The sequence below is a fragment of the Leiobunum rupestre genome, chromosome 2 (assembly GCF_980474605.1).
Source record: "Leiobunum rupestre chromosome 2, qqLeiRupe1.1.hap1, whole genome shotgun sequence".
NCBI classification, from domain to species: Eukaryota; Metazoa; Arthropoda; class Arachnida; order Opiliones; family Sclerosomatidae; genus Leiobunum; species Leiobunum rupestre.
The window spans coordinates 81454492-81468310 of NC_143385.1; the positions used below are offsets into that span (position 1 = coordinate 81454492).

The window sequence follows — 13819 nt, forward strand, 5'->3', positions numbered from 1 at the left end:
TTTATTTAATACGAGACTTTCGTTACTTCTTAACCGGGAGGCCAACCTGTTACAATCACTAAAACAATAAACAAGAAATATTTAAAAGTAATATTTGGTTCCAATTTCCTGAGGTCTATCATTACCTATTTTAAGGTTTAACTTACTTTTTTAGGTATATGAATCGTTTAATTTCACCGTTACGTTTGGTTAGGGAACTTTTGTCTCAATTTATTAAATAAAAGAATTTACGACGTTTGTTTTAATATCGATAAATGTTTTTGTGTCGTCATGTATTTTGTCTTATAATTTATGGTGACACTAAATAGATCTTCTTTCATAATAATTATGGGATGGTTAAGAGGATTGAATACACCAATCAAAAGATTAATAAAGTGGGTTTATTACTTTCTTAACCTGGAGGCCAGCCTGTTACATTCACTACAAAAATAAACAGAAATATAACAAAAATGAAACACCAAATATTTAAAAGTAATATTTGGTTCCCGAGGTCATTCTTAACTTATTTAAAGGTTTATTAACTACTTTTAAAGGTATTCGAATCGTTTAATTTCATTTTTACGTTTGGTTAAGGGACTTTTATTTCAATCTATTTAATAAAAGATTAAATTTGAAAGTTATCTTTCAAATACAATCTTCCGATTTCCGCAATCTTTTATTTAATCGGCGGATTCAAATACACTTTTTCACTTCTTATTTAACGGAAGCTTTACGACGTTTGTTTTAATTTCGGCAGGAGTCTTTGTGCGGTCTTGTATTTTGTCTAATAAATAGCGTTACTCCATTAATTAATCTAAACTTTCAATTTTATTTTAGCCCTAAGCATAATAAGCAACCTTTTTGGAATCTTTTTAATATTGTGTGAAATATTTCAATTGTCATTTGAAATTTAAATTATTTTTACTTTAGGGAGGTAATTGGTTTAAATATTTAAATAAACATTCAGAGTGCCCCATATGTGAGCAATCCATTGTAACTAATAGTGAAATTCTTCACCAATTATTGCATGGCGGTCGCTATTCAGCAAACATCTTTTACGCTGATTTAAACATTTTAATTTCATTTGCCCAAATATCTGCCTCTATTTCGTTCAATCAAAGCTTTATAGGCATTTCAATCAAATCAAATAAATGTAGAATTTAACTTCCAGGAATTTGTTTTTATGGCTTAGTTTAACACGAGCTAGTAATAGCTACAGCGTCGGTGAGTATTGGCTTCGTTTGCCGAAAGCCTTGGTTTGATGATGAGTCTAATTTAAATGACCCGTTATTTAAGTCAATCATTAAATGACATAAAAATGTCTGGTAGGGGAAACGGGAAAGCTGTGGCAGGAGCTGGTTCAATGGAAGTCTACTTGGGGCGCTGGCGTTCAAATAGAAACTTAGCGGTGTGGAGTTCCTTAACCCGCACTATTGGTGTCTTAATGAACCTCCGTTTCTTAAAGTTCAGTAAAACAAATAAACCACAAACTTGCATTCAGTTTTATTTTATGGAATCCACATTTAAAAGTAACATTCTAAGGCATCTCCGCGACTGGATCCGTGCCTCAGTGTCCTGCCAGTCAAAGAGTCCACGCATTTGTAGAATCCGGTGCTTGGGTTGAATTGCAGAGGCAGGTAATTACCTTCGTCATCACACGTTGGTTTCGAACGCCCTTTTCGTATTCCTTATTTTCAAAAATACTTTAGTAAACGCTCCTTCAGGGTGTCATTACGAAATGCCAGTTTGAGTATGCCTCTTGGCCAGAAGGTTTAACATTACCATTCAACCTAATATATTCCCTTTCTTGCCAGCATGGTCCTGATAAACTTGCGGAATCTCTTAAGACTAAACGCGAATAAAGCAAAATCGTTCACATTTAATCGTTCGTCGGTATTTCATTTTGCAATTTTGGGAAAAATTAAAAAACAATATGGTAAATATGAAGAAAATGGAGATCTTTTCCTTATTTTTTGATAAGAAGAGAGGAACTTACGAGGCTGTCGTCTAAACGTCTCCCTGGCCATAACCGAAGCGACGAAGAAAAGAGAAAACATTATTAGTATAATAGATTGCATGTTGAAGCTGATTCTTTAACCACTTCAGAATGGCTTTACAGTTTTTATACTTTGGCTTTACAATTAAATTATATCGTAATTTAATAGTGTAGTTGTCTAAGAAGAATAACATCCTATTGTTTATTTGATTCCCGGACAATTGGTGCTTGTAATCTACGGCCCATAAAAAAAAGAAAGAATAGTACTTTACGTGTGATGCTTCTACTTTATTCGTGTAATGGTTTGGTTGAATTAAAAATTATTACCAAAAGAGCTTTTTAAAATACTGTACAGCGAAACAGTCTTCACGGTTCTAGAACATGTAATATCTTAACGTATTGAAAAGATTTTTCTAGATTCTTTGAAAAGCATATTTCTTAGATTTTAAATTGTGGCTTCCAACGACGAACTAATTAGGTTATTCAGGCATATATGAAAGTAATCAGTTAGTCATTCTAATTATATCTGATTCAGTATCTCAATATCTTAACTGATCTGCTATAAATCATCTGATCAGGTTCAATTAGTTGTCTGAGTTAATAATCTTATGAAAAGCAAATCAAGATGAATGAAACTGAAATTTTCTAAAGTAACTTAATCGGCTGATGTGTAAAATCTTTGACTGAGGCATCTGGAATCTGCTCACTTTCTGTCTTTCAGCTGGTGATGAATTCAGATTAGTTTCGGGTTTGAACTCTCTGGTTTGCAATTTTAACTCGAATTAGATAATCTGGTAATATCTGAGGTCAAATTCATATCATCTGATCTCTCGTTATTGTTTCTTCAGTTCAAACAACGAAAATGTTGTCTGCGAATCGGATGGAAGCACGAGATTTAACGAAAACACACAACATTTTTGAAAGGCTAGTGAGGAACAGCAGACTTTAAGTCATTGAAACTAAAAACGTTTGTCGATGGCGAAAGCTTTATTGCAAAATAGTAAACGACTGATTTTAATACTATTTTATAATTGGCTTTCTTCGAATACTGGCGATGGCAGAAATCACCTTTTGTTGGAATTGTACTTGGAACGATCTTGAAAATATTCTTAACAAAAAGGACAAATTAATATATATTTTTACGATTTTTTTTCAACAAAATATATCAGACTATAAGTCGTAAAGTTTGTACTTTTATTTATTTGTATGTAATGTTCCTAAAAACTCGAGAACAGTTTGCCTTACAGGCGAGCCCTCAGCTAGTGGTGTGTTTAGAGGCACCCTTTTCCCCATATTCGACTCACAGCAGTAAGGCCGCCTCCCCCTGTTTCCCATGCGAGAATTACCGTGGCACCGTTTACCCCATATAGTCGAACAACCGTAGTAAGGCCGTCCCCCCCTGTTTCCCATGCGAGAATTACCGTGGCACCGTTTACCCCATAGTCGAACAACCGTAGTAAGGCCGTCTCCCCCTGTTTCCCATGCGAGAATTACCGTGGCACCCTTTACCCCATAGTCGAACAACCGTAGTAAGGCCGCCTCCCCCTGTTTCCCATGCGAGAATTACCATGGCACCGTTTACCCCATAGTCGAACAACCGTAGTAAGGCCGTCTCCCCCTGTTTCCCATGCGAGAATTAACGTGGTACCCTTTACCCCATAGTCGAACCACCGCAGTAAGGCCGCCTCCCCCTGTTTCCCATGCGAGAATTACCGTGGCACCCTTTACCCCATAGTCGAACAACCGTAGTAAGGCCGCCTCCCCCTGTTTCCCATGCGAGAATTACCGTGGCAACCTTTACCCCATAGTCGAACCACCGCAGTAAGGCCGCCTCCCCCTGTTTCCCATGCGATAATTACCGTGGCACCCTTTACACCATAGTCGAACCACCGCAGTAAGGCCGCCTCCCCCTGTTTCCCATGCGAGAATTACCGTGGCACCCTTTACCCATAGTCGAACCACCACAGTAAAGCCGCCTCCCCCTGTTTCCCATGCGAGAATTACCGTGGCACCGTTTACCCCATAGTCGAACAACCGTAGTAAGGCCATCTCCCCCTGTTTCCCATGCGAGAATTACCGTGGCACCCTTTACCCCATAGTCGAACAACCGTAGTAAGGCCGCCTCCCCCTGTTTCCCATGCGAGAATTACCATGGCACCGTTTACCCCATAGTCGAACAACCGTAGTAAGGCCGTCTCCCCCTGTTTCCCATGCGAGAATTAACGTGGTACCCTTTACCCCATAGTCGAACCACCGCAGTAAGGCCGCCTCCCCCTGTTTCCCATGCGAGAATTACCGTGTCACCCTTTACCCCATAGTCGAACAACCGTAGTAAGGCCGCCTCCCCCTGTTTCCCATGCGAGAATTACCGTGGCAACCTTTACCCCATAGTCGAACCACCGCAGTAAGGCCGCCTCCCCCTGTTTCACATGCGATAATTACCGTGGCACCCTTTACACCATAGTCGAAACACCGCAGTAAGGCCGCCTCCCCCTGTTTCCCATGCGAGAATTACCGTGGCACCCTTTACCCATAGTCGAACCACCACAGTAAGGCCGCCTCCCCCTGTTTCCCATGCGAGAATTACCGTGGCACCCTTTACCCATAGTCGAACCACCGCAGTAAGGCCGTCTCCCCCTGTTTCCCATGCGAGAATTACCGTGGCACCCTTTACCCCATAGTCGAACCACCGCAGAAAGGCCGCCTCCCCCTGTTTCCAATGCGAGAATTACCGTGGCACCCTTTACCCCATAGTCGAACAACCGTAGTAAGGCCCCCGACCCTTTTTTCCACGTGATAATTTCCGTAATACCCTTTACCTTATAGTCGAACCTCCCCCCCCCCAATAAGGCCTCCTCCCCCTTCTTCCTAGGGGATACTTTCCATGGTACTCTTTTCCCCATAGTAGAACCACCCCAGTAAGGCCCTTCCTCCCCTTTTTCCCCATGTGATAAAAACCGCTGTACCCCCTCCCCCCTTTAACCATGTGATAATTACCTTGGTACTCCCTCCCCCTTTGTCCCATGCGATAATTACCATGGTACCCCCTCCCTCCTTTTCCCATGCGAGAGTTTCCGTGGTACCCTTTTCCCCGCAAAAATAACTCAAAAACTCGCCGGAGTCCCAAACCCCTCTGTACTCCTTTAAACCCCCTTTATCCAATGGCTGATTTACTCTCATGACGAACAATTAAAAATACGCTCGTCCTTGAGTCCCGATTGACAGTGCGAATTTCGAGCCTTGCGAAAACCGATCCGAAATTTCAAAAGCAAACTCAATGACAAAAATATACTCAACGACCTAGTATTAAGGTGAAGCGCTAGGCATACCTTCGGTGTGCACCTCCGTGTACCCGCGGCGAATGAAAGTCAGAAAAAAATGCGACGAAAGGGGCTTAGAGTTTTATTATGTAGATACTTTGGGGTTTTTTTCAAACAATGGAGCTTTATCTAATTTTGGCTCTTTTATAAATTAGTTCATAAATTTAATTCATTATTTTACTACAAATTCTCAGCGTTCAGGAGAAAAGCATTGAAGGAAATAACATATCTGATCGCAAAATGACTCGATCCAATGTTCAAATTTTAACAAATACCACGACAATTCAAATCTTTCGGCATCAAATAATTTGGATCAAATTTCATAAATTGTAATTAATGCAAATATAACACATTTTAATTTGTAATTTTGAATCAAAGTCCAATTGGGTTGTACCCAATAGGGAAAATAATTTTGAAACCATATTTGTAATTTTTTTGTAAGGGTGTTCATCATACACTACGGCCAAGAAGGGACATCAATTTTGAGGGCAGAGAAAAAAGTTTTACCAAAATGGAATAATACTATCAATCAATTTTACAGCAACAATGAACAAAAAAAGTAGAAAAAATTCAGAATTTTAAGCCTGGTAAATTAAAAAAAATTGGTTTTTACTTCTTTAATTTGTTTTTATATTTGCTTACATTAATTAAATCATTATAATTGACCAAAATATTTTAAATTTTAAAGGTGCTGTACGAGTAAACAATTGCTATATAAAAGCTCAGGAAACAGATGTTGAAGAGATCATTAAAGAATGGTTGAAAAAAGCGACCAAAAGAATTAAAAGCTCGAGCAAGGGCAAAGGTAAAAAACAAAACAAAATCTTAAACGCTGAACAACAATGAAGTAGAAAACAACAAGGAAACTAACACGAACAATGAAGATTGCGAAAAGTAATCATCTTGTAAAATTTTTTAATTTCATTTGACAAAATCGCCTGTAAAGTTTATTTGGCTGATTTTTAATCAAAGGAAAACTGATTCGTCAATAATTGTACCACTATCCCACTACAATAAAATTTTTATTATACGATTTTTCGTTATGAATTGGGTTGTTTGAACTTGTTTCTTAAACAGTAGAAAAATATTAATAAGGCCTAATTTTATCGTTTATTTTCCATGTCAAATTATCACCGCAAAATATTTGTCAGCAACTATAAGACAAGTGTTTGATTGGTGTTGAGGAAGTGTAAGTAGGGTGTTGAGGAAGTGTAAGTGAGGTGTTGAGGAAATGTATAATAAGTGTTTGGGTGGTGTTATTTAAGTGTAAGGTTGGTGTTCGATGGGTGTTATACTAGTGTTAACAAGTGTAACATTGGTGGTTAAAAGGTGTTAAGATAGTGTAAAGTCAGTATTTGAAAGGTGTTGAATAGGTATTTTAACTCGTGTTGCATGGTGTTTAGGAAGTGTCAGTAGGGTGTTGAGGAAGTGTAAGTAGGGTGTTGAGGAAGTGAAAGTAGGGTGTTGAGGAAGTGTAAGTAGGGTATTGAGGAAGTGTATAATAAGTGTTTGGGTGGTGTTATTTAAGTGTAAGGTTGGTGTTCGAATGGTGTTATTCTAGTGTTAACAAGTGTAACATTTTTGGTTAAAAGGTGTTAAGATAGTTTAAAGTCAGTATTTGAAAGGTGTTGAATAGGTGTTTTTACTCGTGTAACGCACGTGGATAATAAATGCGTACACACGTGATTTAGGCGAACATGATCCATCGAGGACACACGTAGATGTAACACGTGAAATAAATTATTTCAAAACTCGTGAAAAACACGTGATTTTGCTACCTGGGTTGGATTTGCGACTTAGCGTGAATAAGAAAACCGTTTGTCGCGAATCGCGTAAGAGAAATACACGAAATTAGCGAGCCCACGTCATGGCGAAATTGTGCGGGAAAAGACAATCCGGCGGACTGTTTAACTCGAGGGCTTTCCGTTGAAAAACTAGCGTATAGTGATATGTGGTTTCACGGTCCAAAGTGGTTATGTTTACCAAAAGAGAACTGGCCGGATAAAACAATTAGTGAGCTGACAATTGACGAACTTCGACAAGTTGAAGAAGAAACGCGAAATGTAGAGATTTCTCAATTTGTTTGTATAACAGATTCTGCCCCCACGATTCCAGTTTTAAATCTGTACGATTATAGTAGTTTCTACAAGGTATTATTGATTACCACGCCAATTTTAAGTTTTGCACACAACGCAAAAATTAAGGATAAAAGTGATCGGGTAACAACCCCAATTACCACGGATGAGATTAATGAAGCAAGAATAATTTGGATTAAGCAAAAGCAGAGCCTTTCGAAAAGAAATATGCCAACTAAAGGCAAAAAATAAGATAGATAATTAATCAAAAATAAAACAGCCTAATCCATTTTTTGACAATAATGATGTTTCAAGTGTAAAAGGTAGATTAGAAAAGGCGGAGAATTTCTTATACGATGAAAAACAGCCAATTATACATCCTGGTCGTAACAGATTTACTAAACTTTTAATTGACGAAAAACATAACAATGTATGTCACGTGGGGTTAAACAGTACTTTAGCTAAAATTCGCGAGAATTACTGGTTGACCAAGGGTAGACAAACTGTCATAAAGCGTTTAAAGCATTGTATTGTCTGTAGGAAATGGAACTCTACACTCTTAAAAAGGTTGGGTTGTTTTCAACCCAATATGGGTTAAAATTAAACCCATACCTGGATCGGTATTTACCCAGCCCAAATTTGGGTTGTTTAGAATTAACCCATGGAAGGTTAAAAATGCAACTCGATTTTAGATTGAAATTTTATTAACCTCAGCTTGAATTGAAAACTACCCCACCTTGGGTTGTTAACTAACCCATCTTAGTTAGAAAATTACAACATCTTAGGTTGAATTTCAATCGCGTCTTTGGCCGTGCATCTAGGTAGGTAAATTTTAAGATCTGACGATTTCTTCTGCCTATACATGAAAAAATAAATATCCCTCTTAAATATGAATTTTTACCGTAGAGAAATTATAGGAGTATAATTTAAACAGTAGACACACATGGATTATTATTTCTCAAGATAGAAGCTGTCTTGAGTTTTCGACCAGTGGGTTTTAGTCAAACTAACTTGCATGAAACTAATTTTCTTATATATATATATATATATATATATATATATATATATCGTTTCGTAAAAAACATACAACGTTATCAATTGTTAAAAAAAATTATTTTTATTTTTAACAATTGATAACTTTGTAGGTTTTTTACGAAACGATATATATAAGAAAATAGGTTTCATAAAATTTAGTTTGATACAGACCCGCGGGTTGACAACTCAAGGCAGATTTTACCTTGAGAAATAATAATCCATGTGTCCTCCGTTTATATTGTATTCCTATAATCGATCCGTGGATCCTCTAAAAATTGCATATCTAAGAGGGACATTCATTTTGTCGTATACAAGCAGACGAAAATTTTCAGGTCTAAAAGTTTCCTATATAGCTGCACGGCCAAACACGCGATTAAAATTCAACCCAAGGTGGGGTAGTTTTCAACCCATGGTGGGGTAGTTTTCAACCAAGCACGTAGATATAGAAAGTCTAAGAGGGGGACGGGTTATAAGACAACCAGATTAAATCGCGAGCGCAGCGAGCGCGAAATTTTTCGTTATCAATAACGCATATTTAAAGTACTGGCTAGACTTGGGACGAGTGACAATGACATTTCCGAACGTGTATCAAACGAAGTTTTTTAATACATTTAATTTTGCGCTCCTTTCGTAAGAAAGGAATCGACTCCTAACGGGGGAGTTTGAACCCCCTAAACCCCCCCCCTTATATACGTGCTTGTTTTCAACCCACGGTGGGGTAGTTTTCAACCCACGGTGGGGTAGTTTTCAACCCACGGTGGGGTAGTTTTCAACCCACGGTGGGGTAGTTTTCAACCCATGGTGGGGTAGTTTTCAACCCAAGGTGGGGTAGATTTCAACCTAAGCTGGGTTTAATAAAGTTTCAACCCAAAATCGAGATTCATTTTTAACCTTTCATGGGTTAATTCTAAACAACCCAAATTTTGGGCTGGGTAAATACGGACCCAGGTTTAGGTTGAATTTTAACCCAACCTTTTTAAGAGTGTAAGCCCCTTTCTGAAATAACCGCCCCCCTACCAGAGGATAGTGTCAGGCGTAGAAATAACGAGCCGGACGTAAGACAAATTACTTTTATTGGTTATTGAATATTTACACAGTACAAGATACAAAAATATTATTCACGCGTGGATACCGCTTCTCTCGTTTGGTAAGTGGCCTGGGGTAAGCTTTTACAGCTTTACGCGTCCCAGTCCGGTTACTCTAGGTAGGCTGAGCTTTTCAGCCTTAATAATCCCACCGAGAGTAGAGCGCGGAGAAGACTGCCCTCTCGACCTCCGTGGGGCTCCTTTTATACCCCGCTCGGGGTTTTTCCCCCCTCCTTCCTTCTTCTGTCTCCTGCCACCGAGAGCCGGTGAAGCGACGTGGCGAAATTCTCTTTTATCTCCTATTGCACCATGATGGTCAATGCCGTTTCCCTCTCTCGCCGTCCTGTCCGTCCGCGGGCGCGACAATAGAATAACAAAGGCTCCGATCTTTGAAATTGCAGGGGTAGATTATGCAGGCCCGCTGTATGTTAGAGTAAGGGAACCCCCCCCCCCTCAAAAGGTATACATTTGTCTGTTTACATGTACGGTAACTAGAGCTGTTTATCTCGAATTAACTTCAGCGATGAGCACGGAGTATTTTTTATTGGCGTTTAGGCGTTTCATTGGCAGAAAGGGTTTGTGCCGCGTCCTGTACGCCAATCCTTCGAAAGGGCGATAAGGATTCGCAAAGAATATAGAAAGGCATAAATAAAGATGAAGTGTTAAAACGCTTCGGTATATTGGGCGTTATTTGAAAATGCATTGTAGAAAGAGCCCCCTGGTGGGGTTTTGTTTATGAGAGATTGGTCAAATCTGTTAAAATCGTGCTGAGAAAAACCCTAGGTGGTGCGTTACTATTTTTCGAAGAGTTAAACACCGTCTTAATAGAAAAGAGGCGCAAATAAATTCCAGACCCCTCACTTACCAAAGCAGTAGTCTTTTGGACGTAGGTCCTTTAAATCCATCAAATCTATTGTTAGCGAGTCAGAGACAAACGACTTTACCCCCCTCAACCCTAAAGGTCACTGAAATGAAAACAAGAGCGCAAGTCATGTTAAGAGAAAAATATCATAATACATTGTTAACAAAATTTTGGAACAGATGGAAGGAAGAATACCTTCTAGAGTTAACATCAGCTCATAATGTTAAATTTCCAAAAGAATCAGATCAAATCAAAGAGGGTAAAGTCGGAAAATTAGGTCTGTAAACGTAAAGTTAAGTGATGGCAAAGTTGTAAGAAGAGCCATAAACTTACTCTATCCTTTAGAAATTAATTAGTTATGAACGTCAACGTTCATGCGGGGGAGTGTGTTGTATTTTATTTTAGTTTGTTTATTTTGTTTGCATTTAAACCTTTATATGAATATAAGAAAAAGAATTGTTAAACATAACTTTAGTAAAAACAAGACGTACGACGGTCAGAATACACACAATCCTTCTAATGTGTTAAGTTTGTTTGAGTAATTCAGAGCAGCCTGCAACGCCGATATCACAACCAATATATATCCACGGCCACACATAATTGTATTAACACCTATTTACTTATTTGTTACTTCTATTCATAATTTGATAGCATCGAAGATTTCTTTTACTTCTGATCACACTTAATTTTTACTTCTGATCACACTTATTTTTTACTTCTGATCACACTTATTTTTGCTTCTGATCACACTTGTTTTTTACTTCTGATCACACTTATCTTTTACTTCTGATCACACTTATTTTTGCTTCTGATCACACTTATTTTTGCTTCTGAGCACACTTATTTTTTACTTCTGATCGCACTTATTTTTTACTTCTGATCGCACTTATTTTTTACTTCTGATCACACTTATTTTTTGCTTCTGATCACACTTATTTTTTACTTCTGATCACACTTATTTTTTACTTCTGATCACACTTATTTTTTGCTTCTGATCACACTTATTTTTTGCTTCTGACCACACTTATTTTTTGCTTCTGATCACACTTATTTTTTTACTTCTGATCACACTTATTTGTTTCTTCTGATAACACTTATTTTTTGCTTCTGATCACGTTGTAAGCATCGCGTATTACTCCGATAAGTGCCACACTTATTTATTAGTTTTGGTCATATTAGAACGGCCTCCGATAAGTGTCACACTAATTAATTGTTAGTTCGGGTCATACGTTGTAAGCATAATACTCCGATAAGTGTCACACTTATTTGTTACTTCCGGTCATACGTTGTACGAATAATACTCCGATAAGTGTCACACTTATTTGTTACTTCGGGTCAACGTTGTGAGTATCGCGTATTACTCCGATAAGTGTCATACTTATTTGTTACTTCAGGTCAACGTTGTGAGCATCGCGTATTACTCCGATAAGTGTCACACTTATTTGTTACTTTTGGTCATATTAGAACGGCCTCCGATAAGTGTCACACTTATTTGTTACTTTGGGTCATATAAGAACGACCTTGGAAAATGTCAGAGGGAAATTCGCGTAAATTCTCTATAACCACACGTATTTCCAATGTTTGAATTGATGGGGTTACTTAAACGCTGTCCAAAAAACCTTACTACGAATTAAAATTAAGCAACGAAATTGCAATTCTAGGTTATATGTAAACCACAGCTATTAAAAAATATAACTTTCATGAAAATCGGACTTAAATTAAGGAACGTTATGTCGACTTTCAGGCGGAAATTTAAAACCACGAACATTGGTCCATCACACTTATTTTTTTCTTCTGATCACATGTATTTTTTACTTCTGATCACACTTATTTTTTACTTCTGATCACACTTATTTTTTGCTTCTGATCACACTTATTTTTTTACTTCTGCTCACACTTATTTTTACTTCTGATCACACTTATTTTTTGCTTCTGGTCACGTTGTAAGCATCGCGTATTACTCCGATAAGTGTCACACTTATTTATTACTTTTGGTCATATTAGAACGGCCTCCGATAAGTGTCACACTAATTAATTGTTAGTTCGGGTCATACGTTGTAAGCATAATACTCCGATAAGTGTCACACTTATTTATTTCTTCGGGTCATACGTTGTAAGCATAATACTCCGATAAGTGTCACACTTATTTGTTACTTTTGGTCATATTAGAACGGCCTCCGATAAGTGTCACACTTAATTGTTACTTCGGGTCATACGTTGTAAGCATCGCGTATTACTCCGATAAGTGTCACACTTATTTGTTACTTTTGGTCATATTAGAACGGCCTCCAATAAGTGTCACACTTATTTGTTACTTTTGGTCATATTAGAACGGCCTCCGATAAGTGTCACACTTATTTGTTACTTTGGGTCATATTAGAACGACCTTGGAAAATGTCAGAGGGAAATTCGTGTAAATTCTCTATAACCACACGTATTTCCAATGTTTGAGTTGATGGGGGTACTTATACGCTGTCCAAAAAACCTTACTAAGAATTAAAATTAAGCAACGAAATTGCAATTCTAGGTTATATGTAAACCACAGCTATTAAAAAATATAACTTTCATGAAAATCGGACTTAAATTAAGGAACGTTATGTCGACTTTCAGGCGGAAATATATAACCACGAACATTGGGGTCCCGTAAATAACCCCGAAAACTATACTTAAATTTAATATTTACTGATATAACCGAAGTTGTAGTTCAACTGAATCCTTACCTACCCAATAATATTTTTACCTCTCCGAGGGTACAAACCCCTCCTAGCTATATAATAATGGTATACTAGGTAGGCATAGTTAAATATTTTAATTGGTACATTCTGAATACGTTTAATGGTGTTAATTTTCTCGCTACACTAGACCCACTAACGGCCGCAATCTCACCAAAACTTTACTACACACTGTTATCGGAAATTAAATGGATTACGGCAAACTTAAATAAAAATGTATTTTATTCGAAATCACGAAAGAGATGTCGTACGTTATAGTTACAGGCTTTATAAGTTAACACCATTGACATTGGACATCAAATGTGACGGTGCTGACTGGCAACCAGCAAATCGCCCGAAACACGACTGAAAGGACTTCCATTGTCCAAATGAGAATTCGGTCACCAATGACTGTAGTTTGTTGGGCACTTCCTCGCCGACCGCTATATTTGGACAAAACAAATGCTGTTATAGGGAACAATTAAGAGACGGCTGCGTGCTCACTTAATGAAACTGGCCACCAACGGTGAGAAATGGGTGCAGTTTTGGGGACTGACCGCAGGCTTGCCCAACACTCACTAGAGACAGTGTTCACCCACTTGTCCTCCGTCGATCAGGGCTGAAGTCTTCTCGGCGCCTTGCTTCCTGGAGGACATACTGGTAGACCAACTCTGCGAGAACGACGAGAAAGCTTCGAAAAGCAAGTTGGCGTACGTGTAATGGTTGGCGCCGCTGTGCTGCGAGTTGAACCAAGGA

The 13819-nt window shown here is 38.2% G+C and overlaps 3 protein-coding genes across 8 annotated transcripts in view; 1 reads left to right on the forward strand and 2 right to left on the reverse strand.

Annotated features, from left to right (window-relative positions):
- LOC149959506 (uncharacterized) overlaps window positions 1-13819 on the forward strand; it is a 140759-nt gene that overhangs the window by 38342 nt on the left and 88598 nt on the right. The gene's annotated exons all lie outside the window — the stretch shown is intronic.
- Window positions 1-13819, reverse strand: part of LOC149959509 (uncharacterized) — a 337839-nt gene that overhangs the window by 8019 nt on the left and 316001 nt on the right. The gene's annotated exons all lie outside the window — the stretch shown is intronic.
- On the reverse strand, window positions 362-2087 carry LOC149959512 (H-2 class II histocompatibility antigen gamma chain-like). The gene is made up of 4 exons (XM_090166478.1): window positions 1976-2087; window positions 1762-1827; window positions 1475-1666; window positions 362-420 (listed from the first exon to the last, which is right to left on the reverse strand). The coding sequence occupies exons 1-3, from the start codon at window positions 2055-2057 to the stop codon at window positions 1503-1505; spliced, it is 312 nt and encodes a 103-aa protein (XP_090022604.1). The 5' UTR covers window positions 2058-2087; the 3' UTR covers window positions 362-420; window positions 1475-1502.